Source organism: Parasteatoda tepidariorum, chromosome 2 (assembly GCF_982258835.1).
Source record: "Parasteatoda tepidariorum strain Cologne lab strain chromosome 2, Ptep-v5.0, whole genome shotgun sequence".
Classification (NCBI taxonomy): domain Eukaryota; kingdom Metazoa; phylum Arthropoda; class Arachnida; order Araneae; family Theridiidae; genus Parasteatoda; species Parasteatoda tepidariorum.
Window position 1 is genome coordinate 61,631,845 of NC_141756.1, and position 18,905 is coordinate 61,650,749.

At 27.1% G+C, this 18,905-nt stretch overlaps 1 protein-coding gene across 1 annotated transcript in view; it reads left to right on the forward strand.

Moving 5' to 3' along the window:
* LOC107441429 (myosin light chain kinase, smooth muscle) overlaps positions 1-16,523 on the forward strand; it is a 31,602-nt gene extending 15,079 nt beyond the window's left edge. Inside the window, exons 5-10 of the mRNA XM_016054685.4 lie at positions 4,139-4,280; positions 5,928-6,127; positions 7,134-7,286; positions 10,361-10,406; positions 15,101-15,175; positions 15,982-16,523. Coding sequence (XP_015910171.1) covers positions 4,139-4,280; positions 5,928-6,127; positions 7,134-7,286; positions 10,361-10,406; positions 15,101-15,175; positions 15,982-16,032 — 667 coding nt within the window. The 3' untranslated portion in view covers positions 16,033-16,523. The remainder of the gene's footprint in view (positions 1-4,138; positions 4,281-5,927; positions 6,128-7,133; positions 7,287-10,360; positions 10,407-15,100; positions 15,176-15,981) is intronic.
* Positions 16,524-18,905: the final 2,382 nt, after the last annotated feature.

An 18,905-nucleotide genomic window follows, 5' to 3' on the forward strand; every position in this document is an offset into this window, starting at 1 on the left:
CAGCTATCCGAAAAATGCTAAGATTTTTAAAATTTATTTTGCTTGTCATAAATGCTATGAGTTATTTTTTATTTCAAAATCAAGGGGAAAAAAAGAGTACGTACATAAAAATTTTAGATTCATCCGATACAAGATATCATGTCTTTTTTTCGAATTAAAAATTTTGTTTCTAATTTTTGTTCCGTTGTTCGGCAAATTTTAATTTCTCACCGTATGGTATTGTTTGAGCAGTAAATGGTTACGGAAACTGTAATATTTCTTAGCATATATCTTATAAAATACATTTAGAATTAAGCTGTGATGCAGTTTTAAATACTTTAAGAGACTTCTTAAAGGAAAATTATAGACTTTTTTTTACTGGTATGAAATTTCATTACATATTTTATATACTGTTTGGATTTAATTTTATAAAACCTATAAAATTGTATCAAAATATAAATTAAAAAAATACAAAAATCATCCCTCGTATGTCAGCGAAAAAACTTTAAATATTATATACAGACGCATAATAGGAATATAAATTGACTCAAAATGCAATTTTTATCTTTTGCACTTGTTTGAGAAAACACACCAAAAAAATCACATTTGAAACTTTTTTTTTTTGCAAAACTATGCGTTTTGTTACACTCAAACTAAATAAAAAGTTAAACGTTTAGTATTTAATATTCAGTTAAATATTTAGCTAAATATTTAATATAAAGTAAAATATTTAGTATTTACAAAAGCATTTTTACTTACTTACTTACTTATCCTCTACGTGCCTTTTGGCACTTAAGGCCTCCAGCACATCCCTCCAACGCCTCCTGTCTCTAGCAATAGATCTTGCTTCCTCTCAGCCAGATATTCTACATTCTTTTAATTCGCCCAAAAACATGCGCTGGATGGTAAGTCTGGGTCTTCCTCTTGTTCTTTTACCATCAGGGGCCCATGTAAGGGCAACAAATGTAGTTCTTACATTCCAATCACCAATTCGTAACTTGTGTTTAGGTTTCATCAATGACTTCTTCCGCATTGAAGGCTCCAAATGGACAAAAGCATTTTTAGAAGCCTTTTTAAATCACTGAATTGTACATTATAAGAAATTTTCCAAAAATTCAAAGAATTGGCTGATAATTTGCACGAAAAAATTCCGAGAGTTTAAATGAATGGAACCTCAGCAAACCCTGTAGAGTTGATCGTGAAATTAAATAATCAGTTTATTAAAACCATCTAACTCAATTATTGACGTGCGCACTCATTTCCATGGTAGCTACAATAATCACCCAACGGATAAAAGGTTCTGGGTTCAATCTCAGTCAGTACCAAGGAGCATTTCTCATGCTCGAGCAACTAACAAGCAACTCTTTCATTCCCTGACAGATATACTACTCCATATAGTTCAATAATTAGCCTCCATTTGACAAACAAATCAACTGGATTCTAAATAAATTTAAGGGCCGAATCGAAGATAACTTTTACTAACATACTGTTAAATTACGGTCAGTGGCCATACATTTTACGAGGAAAATAAATGGGCAGACCATTATTTTTATGGCTATTATAGATTAATGTGCATTGTTTTTACGTTCGATGGCAGGAGTACTTTTTACCGCTGACTGGCTGTAATCCATGGGGGAAATTTCTGAAATGAATGTCAAACTTTCAGGGAAATAATAAAATAATTGAGACACGAGAAGCAAAATGCGAGCTGAAATAAAAAGAAAGAAATTGTTTAAAAAAATAAAAATCTAACTTTTCTACGAATTAATTCAAGATTGCTAATATAATTGTTAAAATATTTTTAAAACTATTTTATTGATAAAAACATCGCTACTAATTGGTACCTGTAACTTTTCTTAACGGTTTTTCTTAAAAAAAAAGAAAACTATTTTTCAAAAAAGTTATGATTTTTAGAAGATTTATAAAAATTTAATCCCAACAAAAAGTCTTATAATTGAAAATATGGAAACCATTAGAAACCGTTGATAAAAAAAAAATCTTATTATTTTATGTATATTTTTTAAAAGTATCTTCAGAATTATAATTAGTACCTCTTGGACGATTACCTATTCTTGTGTAGTATGCTTTTGAATGTTAAAAGGAAATGTAAATTAATTATTTTCGAGTTTAATAATAGCAATCACGTCGTTCCGCACACCATTTGGGTTGATTAATGATAAAGATATTTTTTTCGACTAAAGAATAAGAATACACTTGGCAACGAACATCAAAATCTCAAACAAGAGTTGTCACATTTCCAATATTTTTAAAACATTAACTAATGTTTTTAAACACTTAATGTTTAGTTTATTTCAGGAAATTTAGCTTACTTAATATTAACCCGAGAGACATATGTTCCCCTGTACTGAGATAATATAAATGACAGCTAACCTTTTTGTTGATTGTTCTGTAACACAATTTTTTTATTCTAATATGAATTTATTATCAAACTAAAATTACTATATCTTAAATGTAAAACGTTTTCTTTACATGAAAAGATCCATGTATTTTAAACAGTTCACGAAATTTCCACGAGCCCGCTCACTATTGGAGGCAAAATATTTAAGGCTGGCAAGTAAGTTTAGTCTTGTAAAATATTGTGCTTCAATCAACCATACATTTCATAGAGTTTGCTGCAGATAAATTTTAAAAATGGTGAGCAAGAGTTTCAGACATTAAAAAGGAGATTAATAAAACATGCGCAAAAATATACAATGGGCTAAACAAAAGGACCTTTTTGAATAACTTTTGCTATAATGATCGTATCTTCATGTTCTAGGACTCATTCTCAATGGTTTGAGGAGAAGGCCTCATTAATTCAAATTGATTAGTGCAGATGATATTTTAAGTTGAGGATAGTTAGGTTTTGTTTAAGCAGTAACGAAACGTACTCTGATTAACATGCCTTTTATTCAACTGATTCGGATTTCTGACCCTCAAAATATAGAGGGTAGCCGCAATCTGGGAAATATGGTCCCCAGAATTTGATCAAAAAGAGCAATCCGAAGTTTGGACCCCTTAAAGTTAATTTTCCTTTTGCGTATTTTGCCACAACTCGAGAACTTTGAAAGCAAAATTGAAAATTTTTTTCACACACAATTATGAAATTCGTTTACGCAAAAGTAATTCAATGTAAGGAAAAAGTTTTTGTAAATATTTATTATTTTATTTAATAGTAATTAAAAATTTTGAACTTTAAGGTATGCAATTTTTAGGTCGTTTTAAAGTATATAATTTAATTTAATAAAGGACAAAATGTTTTTCAAAATTGGTTCAATAATTTCTGAGAAATCAAACTTCAACTATATGACACTTTTAAAATTCAACTTCTCGTGAACTATTCAACCAATTCCCTCAAACTTCGCATTTTACCATGTAAAATTTCATACTTAATGAAATTGTGTACCGTAATTTTCAAAATTTTTTGATTTCTGTTAAATAAAAAATAAATATTGGAAAATTTCTAAGATTTTGAATAAATTTTAAATTAAAGTCGTTTTTTTTTCCTTTGTAAATACACTGAATTTCACAAACCTTACAGACCTTATGGTTGATATTAATAGCTGGGGTGTTATCAAATTTTGTGTCAGTGTGGTCTTGCGTATTTCGGACAACTAAACGTACCCGTGAACTTCAAATTAAAGAGCACGAAAGGTATGTACAAAATCAGGACATTAACCGTCGCTCTACAAAATTGGAATTCAAATCACTAGCATGAATTTTCTTTAGCTAACATCATTAATCCCCGAACTTGATTTTTGGGAGTCATTCCATATTTTGAAAAATTCTAATAATTTAGCTAATGATCTTTTTAGTATCCCGACGTTTCTCAATAGTTAGTATATTTTAATGTATTCCTGCAAAATCCTTTCGCACTTGTTTCTTATCTCCCTTTGTCTTATCTCCCTTCTTATCTTTTTCAAACATTTTCTTCGGTACCTATTAGGTTAAACTATTTTGATAATGCTTGTCTCTTTTACTTCTATGGAGGTGTTTAGACACTGAGGAAGGTTCTCGTTTATAGAAACTATAGTATGTCTATTTCTGTACTTTCGAATGTGTATTATTCGCGTTTTCATTTTTTCTTTTTTTTTTGTCTTTGATCTTTAAGTAATATATAAATTTTAATTAACTAAATAATATTTTCTTTTTACTCTAGGATAGAAGGAGGAGAATTGTTTGAAAGAGTAATTAGTGATGATTTTGTATTAACAGAAAAAGCATGCTCTATTTTTGTACGACAGATATGTGAAGGTGTAGAATATATGCATAGCAAAAATATTTTACATTTGGATATGAAGGTAATGAAATATCAGCAAGCATTCTTGCTTTTTATATGGCAAAAATATGCTCTTTCTATTGTAGAACAGATAACTAAGCATCGAAAATTTGCAAGATATTTGAAATTAACTCACAATGTCTGGAATTTATGATTATATTGTTGTATCTTTGATATTATTACTTACAAATAATAACTAAAAATTAACGGTACTAATATGATTACTGAAACTCCTTATCACATAACTATAAAAGCATACTTTAAATTTATTTTAATTACATGATTTTACCAAAGAGATTATAATTTTACAAAGTAAGTGCTATTTTAGATATTTTGTGTTTTTGTTTACTTCATTCACGAGATGTAGTGGTCAAAAAAAGGAGAGAAAATATGATTGACATTTTAGACGAAAAATGTCTTTTAGAGAGTGGCAGAGCATAAGTCACTCATTATATGCTCCCACTGTTAACTTTGGTTGTTTTGTGTAAATATTAGAGCAAACAATACTTACGTAGAAAAGAAATTGCTTTTAAAACAAATCGAACACTACTTTCTCTTCATATAAATGTATCAACCCCAAATTTAATGCTAATGCTCACGAAAGTAGAAGGAACAAATTGGACCAGTGAAGCGGTGAGTTCGTGAAGGCGAATATGAAGAGGAAACCACCCAATCCCTTAAAATACCAGTGCCATAGATTCAGAGCAGTTCTGTCGAATGCAGCAGAATCCGCGAAGCAGCGACTCGTGCAGGCGAAACAACTGCTAGCCTCTGGCAGCTAGTTTATAATATTTATATTTAAATCGTAAAATTTTATAATTTTGTGTGTGTTTAAGAACCTAGAACAATGCTTGCGAAGATTTAAAATATTTTATGTAATCCGGTTTTGCATTGAGTTTACCTTTATTTTTACTTAATTAGCTCAAACTCATTTGAACGCATGTTTAAATTTTAAACATGCGTTGATTTCATTAGTTACATGTAAAGTCAAAAAATTTATTGAAAATATCAAAAGGTAGTCAGCAATTTTTAATTCCGATTAATTAGAAATCTACCCCGTTGTGTATCTCTTTTTCAAGAAGTATTCTGCTATTTTTTCATTCAAAAAAAAAAAAAAAAAAAGATTTTTTTCCGTTCTTGCCATTAAAATTTAATTAAATACATGAGTAGGACTTTATGGTGGTGGTGGGAATTATGCCCATTGTTTAGATTAGCTCTAAACCAGATCCTTGAAATCGTGCAAACATTCCATTATCTTTGATGCAACCATTAGCGTTTTTAGTAATAGATCCTCCGCAGTAAAGCTAGTTAAGGATGTTCTCAGGAGATGATGGGATGTTTCAGCTCATGCATGGTGGGGGAAAAGCTGTCATTCCGTTTTCAAATTTCATGCCCTTGAGGCATGAGTATTGTATAAATAAATCTAGTACTATATACTGTTTCAATAAAAATCAGAATGTCGTAAAAAATTATACTGCATATAACGAAATTACTTTTATTTTATTAGGTTGATTTTTTTTTAAAATAACAATAAAAATATCTCGTTTTTTACTGAAACTGCAATAAAAACTAATACTTGATTTATAACTTGAATTATAAAACTAATATTTACAATAATGATTTATAAAGATTATATGCTCTCTAAATGAGTTGATATGATATTTTTCAGCCAGAAAATATTCTATGCATGACGAGAACAGGGAACCAAATAAAGATTATAGATTTTGGATTAGCAAGAAAATATGATCCTAGTAAAAAATTACAAGTTTTGTTTGGTACGCCAGAATTCGTAGCTCCTGAAGTAGTAAATTTTGACAAAGTTTCCTATACTACAGACATGTGGAGTGTTGGAGTTATATGTTATGTGTTGTAAGTAGTCATATAAGTTATATTTAAAAAAAATTATATTGCTTTTCTTCTAGAAATATACTATGTTAACATTCAAGTTATACTAGCATACTTATTAAAGGAAGCAACGTTTTTTTTTCATTGCAATATATTTTAGTTTTTTTTAAAAAAAAATACTAATTATATTTGTGCTGTGTGTTTAATCACTAACTTTCGTAAATGTAATAAACAATTCTTGTAATCAAATTTTCGATAACTTCCAGACTTGATAGCACAATGTAAAAAATCCGGAACTATATACGGTAAAAAGTACCTCACTCAGAATGCCCGTACTTTTTACCATAAAATCTAATTTTATCGGAACATGTTACTGAACGAAAAATCTGATTTACCGTAATTCTTATAATAATATTTGCAGTAAATCACTGAATTACTCACTGAAATCACTGAATCGTGGAATTATTCCCATTACGTAAATATTACTGTAAAAATTACGGTATGATATTTTACGGTAAAAGGGATTTTACGCTAACATGGACTTTAATGACTATGCACAAAAAGATCTGGTACTTTAGACCATAGTTTAATACAGAAGTTTCGATAGTGCATTACAATTTCTATCGGAGTTCTGTAAATGTAAGTTTCATTCGTTATCTGATCACTACAGTAATGAAAGTGAACACACTTATTCACGATATTATAACCGACCACTTTGCAAAAAAATAGAGCACGCAATTACAAGTCCTAAGTTAGATAAAATTGCACAATTTCTCTTGTCATTATAAGTATAATTTAACACGATATTATCTACATACAGAATGAAATCTCATAATCTTATGAAGCAGATAAAGTGCATTTTCGTGATAGAAAACAATTAAAATTAAATTTCATCAAAATGTCATTTTTTTTCTCCTTTTACTTTTTACACACATTTATTTTCAAACAATTAATTTTAGAATTTTCGATGAAATTGTATATTTATAGAAAATATATGTATTTTTTTAATTTTATCTAATTTTGTTTGTAGATTGTCTGGCTTGTCACCCTTTATGGGAGACACAGAATTAGAAACAATGGGAAACGTTACAAAAGCCGTATTTGATTTTGAAGATGAAAGCTTTTCGAATATTTCTCAAGTAGCTAAAGATTTCATTTCTAAGTTATTAATAAAAGATTTAACGTGAGTATAGATTATTATTTTGACTTTCTCTAAAAATAATTTCTTTTAACCTTATATATATATATATATATATATATATATATATATATATATATATATATATATATATATATATATATATATATATATATATATATATATATATATATATATATATATATATATATATATATATATATATATATATATATATATATATATATATATATATATATATATATATATATATATATATATATATATATATATATATATATATATATATATATATATGTTATTCTGATAAAAATGCATTTTCATTCATCTTTTTGAAGAATGTTAGTAATTAAATAATTAATTTGCTTAAACAAGGACAAAAAAAACTTTAAAAAATAAAACTGGGGAGCAAATTTTTTGTTGCATTTATGCAAATGCTTGATCTTGCCTTAATCGAGTGTGGGGTTTTCAAATCTAAAATGATCTCTGCTTTTAAAGCTACAGATTTTTTTACATTTAAATAATACTTTTAGTTTATTTTTCATCAAAATCTACAAATTTAAAAACGTTGTATATAACAGGGACAAACTTCTAGTTTGAACACATCTTCGAGATTAAATTTATATCAAAACCATGCCCGGAAATATCATCGTACACGGATAGGAACACCTCCCTATTCTGCTTAGAAGCTATTCTATATTCTGCTTAGAAGCACACAAAGAAACGGTTAATAGTTGGTAAGCGCCTCTATCGGCGTATGACAACATTACCAGGCTAAAGTTCCAATACAAATTAAACCTGATAATGTGCCCTAACTCTCTAGTTCATCGCATCATTTACGCAGCACCATGTTATATATAAAACATATTTAATCTTCTACATTTCAAGGAACATAGACCAAAAATGTCGTTAAAGACGGTAGCTTGGAGAGAGAAACCTATTGCAGTTATGAAGTCAGGGATGCGTAAATATCTAATATCTGTTAAAAAAAATCACTTACAACAGAAAACAAAAAAAAAAAATTCTTAAATGTAACTTGTTCTGAAATTTTTATTTTTTATTTTTTATATCTTTCTTCGATTCTCCAAAAGTTTATAATTTTTTAAATAAATATTACTTAAATTTCAGAAATGTTTTTATTTTTATTAAAGTTCAAAAATATAATAGTGAAACTTTGCATTTTTCAACAATTTGATACAATATTTTTATGATTATTCGTTCTATGTATTCTATTCATTTTATATATATTATACATTTTATATATTCTATTCAATCTATTTATTATATTCATTCTATTCATATAATTTTTTATAGTATAAAATATGCGATGTATCAATACAATTCAAATTATATTAATAATTGTCTTTATTTTATGTGTGAAAAAAGACGTCTTCTTGAAAACGCCTATAATATAAGCAACTTCAATATACTTTTAGCTTTTCAAAATACTTTAATTTCTAAATAAATATTTATTACATTATTACATTCAAAAGATTTCTTACGTTAAATCCTATCTAGTGCAACAACTGTTGCTTAAACTTATTTGTCATTAGCACTGAATCATTACTTGGTGCTTTTAACCAAACAAAATAATTTCTTTAACCTGAAAAAAGGCGGCTTTTTACCATTAATTTATATAAAATTTATCAATAAGTGTGCCAGCTCACAACATTTTGTCAATTTAATATTGCAACTTTTTTTCAGAATTTTCAATCCAATATGATTTAACTATTAGCAATTCATTGCAATTGTTTACATTTCCAGAAAAATTCAGCTTCCTCTGCAATGTTAGTGTCCATAATGGGGAAGGCAATACACTACACCCTACGTTCTAGAGGATGCCATGATGACATCCAAAATCACATTTGTTTCTAAATCCGTGTTTTATAGCCTCAATCCTAAAAATGTTTTGTAAATGTTTTCAGTACATACAGTTTCTCTATCTCTGATATAGGGTGTATATCATGTATAATACGTGTAATGCACTAAGAACATGACCTTTTCATATGCATTGAATATATATATATATATATATATATATATATATATATATATATATATATATATATATATATATATATATATATATATATATATATATATATATATATATATATATATATATATATATATATATATTAATATTATTCTTAATGAATATTTAATAAGAATTTAATAGTTACAAACAAATACTTACACTATTTACCAACATTAAACCATACACATAATCATTGCATTGCATAATGGGTATTGAAAGGCTAATGCATAAATTCCAATCATTGAATGGTAAGTTATTGGGATGTTTTACTTTATTAAATTGGAAATTTATTGAAACTCAGAATGTTCTGGAAACCATTATTCAATGATTCAAATTTTGGCAATAAGCAAATACAAAGCTTAATTTATCAAGGATTGGTTTTGAGCCTGTTGTAACAAGGGTGTTAAATTTTTAATGAACTAAACCGATTTGAAATTTGTTTTGTAACTAGTGTTAAAATTAATTTATACAGTTACTGAAAAGTTTAGGCTTTATGCATATCTTGAACAATCAAAAAAATACAATTGCCTTTTAAAATTTCTTAAAAGGTATGTTAAGTTAATATTATTTAACAAATTATAATAAGCACAATAATTTATTATGAGAAGTTTCAAATACCTCGCCCTATCTGATTCGGGTATTCGAAGACGAACAGAGACCCATACAGTGCGAGAGTATCAAGCAATAGATAACCGAAGGCACACGAATCGTATCAGGCAATGAGCAGGGCACCATAATCAGATGGAAGGATAGAGAAAACTTGCAAGCGAGAAAAACGCTCCAAGTTTAAAGCCACAGGGTGGCAGTGCCTTTCTTTCACATACGAGTTGTCAAAACCAAGACAACAGCTTCAAAAATGCTATTTAATTTTTAAAAAGTACTGTTAATCTTTAAAAATATTTTATTCACATTGTTTTTCATATTTTAAACTCTAGAATTCGGTAATTATGGAATTAATATAAAATTAAATTTAAATCATTCAATCATAAATTAATATTATTTTTGATCGGTTGTCGTTTTTGTGGAATGAATTTTAAAATAATAACTGCTCTTATTGTAGGCGGAGAATGACTGCAACACAAGGTTTGAAACATCCCTGGTTGAAGGTAATTAATTTGAATGTTTTGTATTCCAATAAGTTTTTTTTTATATTTCAAAGGTTAAGTAAACACCAATGTATATTATTTTAAGTTTCATAGGTGATGTTTATTTTGTGCCTTTATTGCCAAAAGAATTTCAAAAATAGGTGAATAATAGAAGCAATACTAAACAGCGTGAAATGAGGAAAAATTAAACTGGCCAAGTTTCGGTTCGAAAATAAATAAATAAAAACTTTATTCACTGTCTGAATACAGAAGCGGTAAACAGTGTAAAAGGGAAACACTGAGATAAGGAAAGCGAAATTAAAGACATGCTACAACAAGAAAAAAATTGGTTGAGCAATAGGCTTGAGGGGACAAAATTGAGAACGATAATCAAACAAATGAATTGCGGTAAGAAAAAAAGATGTGGTGGGGCTAGGGAAGAACTCCAGATTTTGTACAATGTAGAAATGAAAGAAAAACAGCTAAAATATAGAAATAAAATTTTTTTCTAATTCTTCATTTTTTGAAAATTTATTTTCTTTTACTTTCTACATCTTGTAGCATTTAAGGTTCCCCTTTGCATCGAAAGCATAAATTTTTCTTATTTCACATCGTTTGTTTGACCATCTTGATCTTCTCTTCCTACCTTATTGGCCGACCCCTTTATTCCTTGCAGCAAATTGTTCGTAATTTTCTTCTGAATTGCTGTGTTTCCGTCTTTCATTCTTTATGTGAACACTGTAGAAGGCTTTTCATTATAGAAAAGAAACTATATATGTGTTTATTTGTCTATATTTACAACATTTTCTTATTGGATAACTTTATATGTAGAACAAAAATAGCAGAAACTTTTATATTCTGAAATAGTTTAAGAAAATCTTAAAGTGGAATTGGCACATAAGTTGTAATCTCATTTATCTACAGCTTATATTCTATTTCTCAATGTTACACTATATTTTTCTATGTTGCGCTATATACTTACTTATTGTTTCGGCTTTTTAAATAATTATGTACCACAAGAAATAGTGAAAATAATAATTTATAACTACGGCTTCTGTAATTGCTTTGTTCCCCTTTCCCTCATTAAATCAAATTAAGGATCAATAATGATAAAGTGATCTTATTTAAAAATATGTATTCATCAATTTTCATTATTGCAAATTTGAGAGATTTTTACAAGTGTTTCTTCGTTCATTAGTAGTTAAATTTAAAATATACTAAATACAGCTTTCAAAACTAAAAAGAATCTTTAAATTAAAAAGAAAATATTTGCTTCAATGAGACCATGCCATTTTTTTAAAAATCTTTGAAATCAGTTTTGTTTTAGTTTCGTAAGAAAAAAATAATTTCGTAAGTTTCGTTATTGTTACTGATATCTTTAATGTTCTTATCCATTAGGGCATTTATAGTTCAAAAATCACGAATTCTATGACCCAGAAGCATTCTGAGAGTATTTACTAATATTTTGATGCCAGATCCTGTTTGTAACACCATTTGTTTTCGTACTTTTAAGCATAAAATGTCATTTTTAGTTGCATCTGCTTTTGGCTCTTTTGCCAGGAAACTCTAGATTCAAATTATTAAAAACCCATGTCTCTATCGTCTAATCTTCAGTTTAGTCGTTCAAAGATAAACGCAATTTTCACACATAATTCTTTTAAGTCACACAGCAGAAATAAGTCTTATAGATCCCTTTTTCTGCACAAGTACAAATGTAATTTTTTTGCAATATATTAAATCATTAAAAAAAGAGATTGAATTACAGTCGTAATATTTTATTGAGTTTATAATACAGTGCACGGGCAAAAACATCTAAAAAATGATTAAATAATAATGTGTTAAGTGTTTTTTTAAACATATTTAACAAAAATAAACTAATAACCATTAATAAAGCTGGTAGGCAAACTCTTAACTAAGATGAAAACTGTCTATTGACTGTTTTCAGCTCATATTATGAAATAAGAAAAAAAATTACTGCACCAACTAGAATCCTAGTGATGAAAGCACAATACTTTTTCCGTTTTTTTCCAACACATACGGAGCTTCTAGTGTTCTACAACACTCCTCAATTGGCGGTTTCAAACTTGTAAAGAATTCTTCTAACCGCAAACTTTGAGATTAAATAAAAAAACAAACTGCTGTAAGTTATTTTACAGCAATTTTCAAATGAAAAATTCTAACAGTGTAATATGTTAGAGAAAGATATCTATCATCTATTGGTTTTTGACAGCGCTTTTGCTGACATTATAATTTTTTTTGCTTAAAAATTAAACTGTTTGTCTGCTTCTTTTGCCTTTTTTAAAGTTCTTATGAATTCTTGGACTAAATTTATGCTTTAATACTAAGAAAATTATGTGAATGATGGTTTAACTCTTCTTATATACTAAGATACATTTTAAATTTCGTAGATCCCCCATAAGACAATTATCAATATATATTGTTATTTTCTTTTCTTAAATGATAGTGTATGATAAAGTTTTAATTGAGTTTTCTTAATAATTTTATTATAGCTTTACTTTACATTGTAGGTTATAAACATTATATGATAAACATTAACATGATATGATAAACATTAGCTTGTACTCTAAATATATATCAGTCATCATTTTTCATTCAAAATAATAAAAACCATATACCTATCAGGGTAAAAAAGTAGAAATTTAAGAGAAATCGTTTAATTTCTATTTATATATGTGTTTCCGTTAAAGTGTATAATTCAGTTATTTCGTAGAATAACTTAGCATTTCATGAAATAACTAGACAAGTCAGTTAAGGTACATAATAGATTAATTGATCATAAATAGCTGAAATCTCTGGAAAAATACAATTTATCCATATTGCGGATGATTAATTGATAAATAACAATGGAAAGCAAATTATATAATTTATTATTACTCATATTGCTCGTATTAATAACTATGTCTAAAAGCAACGGAATGAAACGTACACACATACATGTCATTGCAAAGCAGGTTTAAAACTTACTGAAAACAGCTAAAACAGATTTATCGTATTTCAAACTTAAACGATCAAGTAATTGTTCGTTTTAAGAATACATAGTTAAATCGTAGAATTCAACAATTTTATATTCTGTAACTGATTTGACTAGTTATTTTATGAAATACCTAGTTATTCAATGGAATATTTTCACACTTTAACGGTAGCATATATATTTAAAATCAATTTGACAGAAAAGTAACTCTCTCTCCCTCTGAAAATGTATTCATGTCCAAATATTAAACATTCTTCTACTAAATACTTAAAATATAAATGCTCATTCCAAAAATATTTAAGTTACTTCGCCACTCATATAAAAAATGACACAATTTTCAACTATAATTTTCGCTCTTTATGTAGTATGGATAAATGCATTTTTGAAAAAAAAAACTGCAAAACCTTGTATCTTTGTCAGTTTAAAGAAACCTCTACCAGTCATATTTAAGCAATCAGTTGAAATTATTATGAGCACTTTTTGTGTTATTTTTTAATGAATATGGAATAAAATATATTCCCAGTAGTTTTATGAATTCCAAAAATGAAACAGCTATATATGTTATTTTAAACTAATAATAGTTTAAAGCGATGTGAAGACAAATTTTATACTTTTTACGTAATTATGTCTTTATGCTGTGTGGTGGAACAACTTAAATATTGCTGAATATAGTGAAGAAAAATTATTGGTATATTGTATAACATAAATTTTTATTATGAAATTATATTATTAAAGTAAAAAAAAATCATTTGAAATTGAGAACGATCAATGCAACGTAAAAAATATATGAAATATTTTTTTTTGCATACTTGGATATTTTATTTAGTGTTTTAGTGATAGCTCTTGAAAAAAGTCTAAAAATTGCAATTCTAATCATATCATAATATAGTTCAGTATATCAAATGTTAATATTTATTTCACTAACTATCTGTTAGTTTACAATAACTTTTGTGTTTTCATATTTATTTAAACGAAATATTACGTTATATCTCCTATTCTAATTAATATCAATGGCTAAAAGCGTAATTGAAATAATTGAAGTATTTTAAGGGTCAAAAACATGAATTCGTTAACAATAAAAATTGTTTATTTAGAGAAGGGTGTTTCTGTGTCTGATTTCGTAACTTAAATTACCGTCTGCAATAATTAATTAGTATATTTGAGGTCACCCCCTCAAATAATTAAGACTAAGTCTCTAGAATGTGAAGATCTGATCATTAGATCAAAAGTTATTCAGGGTGGTTAATTTCTTCTTGGTGCTCTTTGCTTTCTAAGAGAAAATGCAATATTTATCATCTGTAATTTTATAAAAACTGCAAAAGAAAAAAAAGGAACTAATAACATCTAACAGGAAAACTAATAACATCGTAAACAGGGATGAAATCAATTTATTACCTGATTATGTAGTGTTACAGAATACAACATGAATATTGCTGAATAAAGTATGTACAATATTGAAAAATATTGCTTTATTATGTAGCATCATATTTTTTTTTTATACTTTAATTGATTCTTAGTGTTGCTGTTAAATGCAATAGAACTTTAACCAGTATGCAATAATTTTATATTTCTGTTGTTTTGTAATAGATATTTGCCTTTTTTTAATTTTTTAAAAAGAAGAAATTATATTAATTAACGGATGGATCATTAAAAGTGATAAATGTGCCATTTAAAATAAGGTAATTTATTTATAATATATATATTTTTTATATTTTATTTGCAGAAGGGTGAACCAAAGAAAGATACAAAATTAGACAAAAAGAGATTGAAAAGATTTGTTATCCGTAGAAGGTGGCAGGTATGTTAATTATGTACATTTTTTTACTAGAACTATTAATTTTATTTTCAGACTTTGAAATATATGAATATTTGATATAATATAACAGTACGCTCCTTAGAAAAGTTTGAACAAGTTTTAAAGTAATGTCGTTAAATTTTGGGACAACCTTAAAACTGAACAAAAATCAAGCATTGTGCTGGTTTTTTTAGCCAATTTTAGAGAATTTTTTTAAAAATTTAACAACATATTGAAGCAATTTTAATCTGTTCAACAAATCTGTAATCAAAATCTGTAAACAAAATCTGTAAACAAAATCTGTATTAATCTGTAAATAAAAAATAAATAAGTTACAATTTCCTTGGGAAAAAAATCATTTATAATTTAGAATAATTTCACCAAATTGATAATGAGTAAAATATTTTTTTATAGTATATAGATTATTTTATGCTTAAGCATTGTATTAAAATAAATAGAAGTACTTAAAATTGTTCATAATGTATCAAAGATAATCAGTTTTAATATAAATAGGAATATGAAATCTTAATAAATATATTTTTAAACTATTGACTAATTCACTAAAACTTCCTTGTTCTTACATATGATTTTTTTAAACATTAAATATTTTCTCAAATTTTACGTCAATAAATAATTGAAAATAGGAAGAAAAATGAAAAAAAAATTATTAATGAAACTATGCTAAAAGATTTGTATTATCACAGAAAAACTTTTTTTATTTAAGTTATACAATTATTTTATACTTGAATTAAAAATTTTGATACAATACGAAAAACAATAAGATCAAAGTTTTTACTTTTATTTTTTAGAAAGCTGTGAATGCTCTTTTAGCCCTAAAAGCCATGGGAGCCACAATTTGATGTCATTTCAATTAAGCTCAAAGACTGTATTTTCTATTATGAATGTTTTAAAATTTAAATATCTTTTCATTTTCAAAAAGTATCTTTTTTTACTATTGATAATAGTTGAAAATGCTTTATCAAAAGTTTCATTTTTATTTTCCATTCAAAATAATTGCAGTTTGTTAATTTTGAAGAAAAAATTTAATCTCATCGCTTTTCTGATAAATTATGTTGTAATTATATTTATATTTTTACCCTGCTTATTTTCATTTTATTGTAGTTATTTATTTATTTATTGTTATTATTGCTATCATCCTTACTGGATTGTTCTATTATTGTTTATTTCGCCTTTTCCTAACATACTTTTTCGATTAAAATAGCGTATCATCATTCATTTGTTATCTTCTTATATCTACCTTATGTTTACTATCTATTCATGTCTAACCTTTTTGTCATTAAACAATCAATTGTGTCATTATTTTCTTGTAAATAAATACATTGATTTACCATATACTATCTTTTGAGATTGTAGAAGACCATAAAAAATTGAAAAATACTAAAATATTGCTGCACCACGAAATTTTTTTAAGAAAAAAAAACAGTGGAAATACTTTTAATTTTTAAGTTTTAATTTTGTGATTGGACTCCTTTTGTGTCTATTTTTATTTAAAACTTAATAAACCAGCATCAAAACTTGAAATCATTTCAAATTGTCAGGATTAGTAGTATTTGTGGTGCTACACCACAGCATCTAATTATGGTTGCTCTTTAGTAAAGGTCTACTTCTTAACGGTTAGAGTAAGAACTTTCGTGGAAGATTTTTCCGCAGGTACTTCCTCTCTTAAATTTCTCTCTTCAAATTTTTTTTTTTTTTTTACCGAAGCATATTTGAAGAATGCTTTTCTGCATCTTAGTTCTGCTTAAAGCGCTGAGATACAGTGGTTTTTTTCTTCTTTTAAAACTGAATACACAATATGACTTTATCAATTAATATCTATTACTGACTCATTTAACCTCATGCTTCTTGATATATTAAAAAATATTAAGTTTAATTTGTGAAGTCACGATGAAATTTTAACTTTATTTCCAAGGTAAAAATTTGCCGATTTCATACATATTAAATAATTCAGGCAAATTTCGTTCATCTTTTTTCTATAATTTGAGAAAGCAAGAATTCTTATATAATTTAAGAAAATATTTTTAATGTTGCCCGAAAGTAATGTATTATTAATATAATAGTTATTGCAAAATATTCACAAGTCCCTTTTATGGGTTTAATTTAAACTTAATGTTGTTTCTTGACCTTATATTGGGCTTTAATGACTTATGACTTGTTTATGTTCCATGTATATTAACGCAATAATAACGACAAGTGACTTGGGTTCGATACCAGTGATGGCTGGTCGATACGAATTTTGCATCCGGCTCGCACCGACCACTGTGGTCGGTGCGACCCGGATGCAAAATTGAATACCCTCGGTAGATGGATCATGGGTTACAGTCCCCTTGCGTTAAGCCAGCCGTGAGAGGTTTTTATGGTTTTCCTCCCCATTTAAACGCAAAAGCAGGATAATTATATCAAAAAGTCCTCCACGAAGGCAAATAATTCCCAATACTTGATCCAGGAGTTCTCCTCTTTTCTGAATTGGGTTAAAAATTACAAAACTATGGAGTTATAATATGGAATTATAATATGGAGTTATAAAAAATTACAAAACTATGGTAGAAGTAAAGTCAGAATTGGGTTGGCTGTTCAACCCCTGTTATAAAATAAAATAATAAAGAAAATGATATCAAGATAGGGATCAATATGAAGCCAGGGACTTGGACTAGTATTAATTTCCGTGCAACAAATCTTGCCGATCTTGTTTTGTTCACCTGATATAAAATGGTTTTAGGATAAGAGGTTATGATAAATTTCAAAATTTTATCGAAATGGTTTCTTAAGTGGTGCCTTCGATTCGAATATTACAGACATCTAACCAATTAAGTATTTTTCATACTAATCAGATAAATGTTTTTCTTAACAACCATTTAATTATATTTTGGTGGTTCCTAATGTTCCCTTACTCAAAAAGAATTAATTTGCAACCCTACATTTTGCACTGAGAATTTACATTTTGTAGAAAGAGAGCATTTTCCATTTATAAAGTTCTTTAATTGGCATAACTAATGTAAGCACTTTGCTTGAATCAAACTCCAGTGTTGCTAAATATATGAAATAAAACGTGGAAGTATTATTACTTTTTGAAGCAAACATCATCATTCTGCTCATAATAATTTTTTAGCTTGATTAATGGAGAGAATGAGACATTATACTTAAAAAAAAAAAAAAAAAAAGAAGAAGGCTTTATACACTGACTTGTGACCAGATTGTGATGCGTTACTTACATGTTTGAGTTTTGAAGGGTGAACTATATCAGTTATCTTACAGCAGTTCATTAATTGTTTGCTTCCTCTCATCAATGGTAGCCTCAATACTTTTTCCAATTTAATTTTGCTGCTATTAGAATCCGAGAGTTCAATTAATGCACTTTTGAATTTTTTAAATAATTGTGATAACTTCAAGTTACCAATACAAAATTTTAAGGAAGAAAATAATGAAAAATATAATTATATCTCTTTTTATTATCATCAAGTTATGTCATCTTGGATAACAGAATCAAATGATTTTTAATATGCTGGGTCATATTCTCAATAACTCATATAAATCAGCATGCATATATAACAAGCATATAGAATTGTATATAGCATCATAATAACAATCATCTGTAACAATCAGATATAACAATGATATAATCATACATCATATACTTATGTAGCATTTAGATATCAAGTGCAGTATCTGATTTCTTTTTAAAAAATGTTGAGAATATCCCGTACGTTAATCC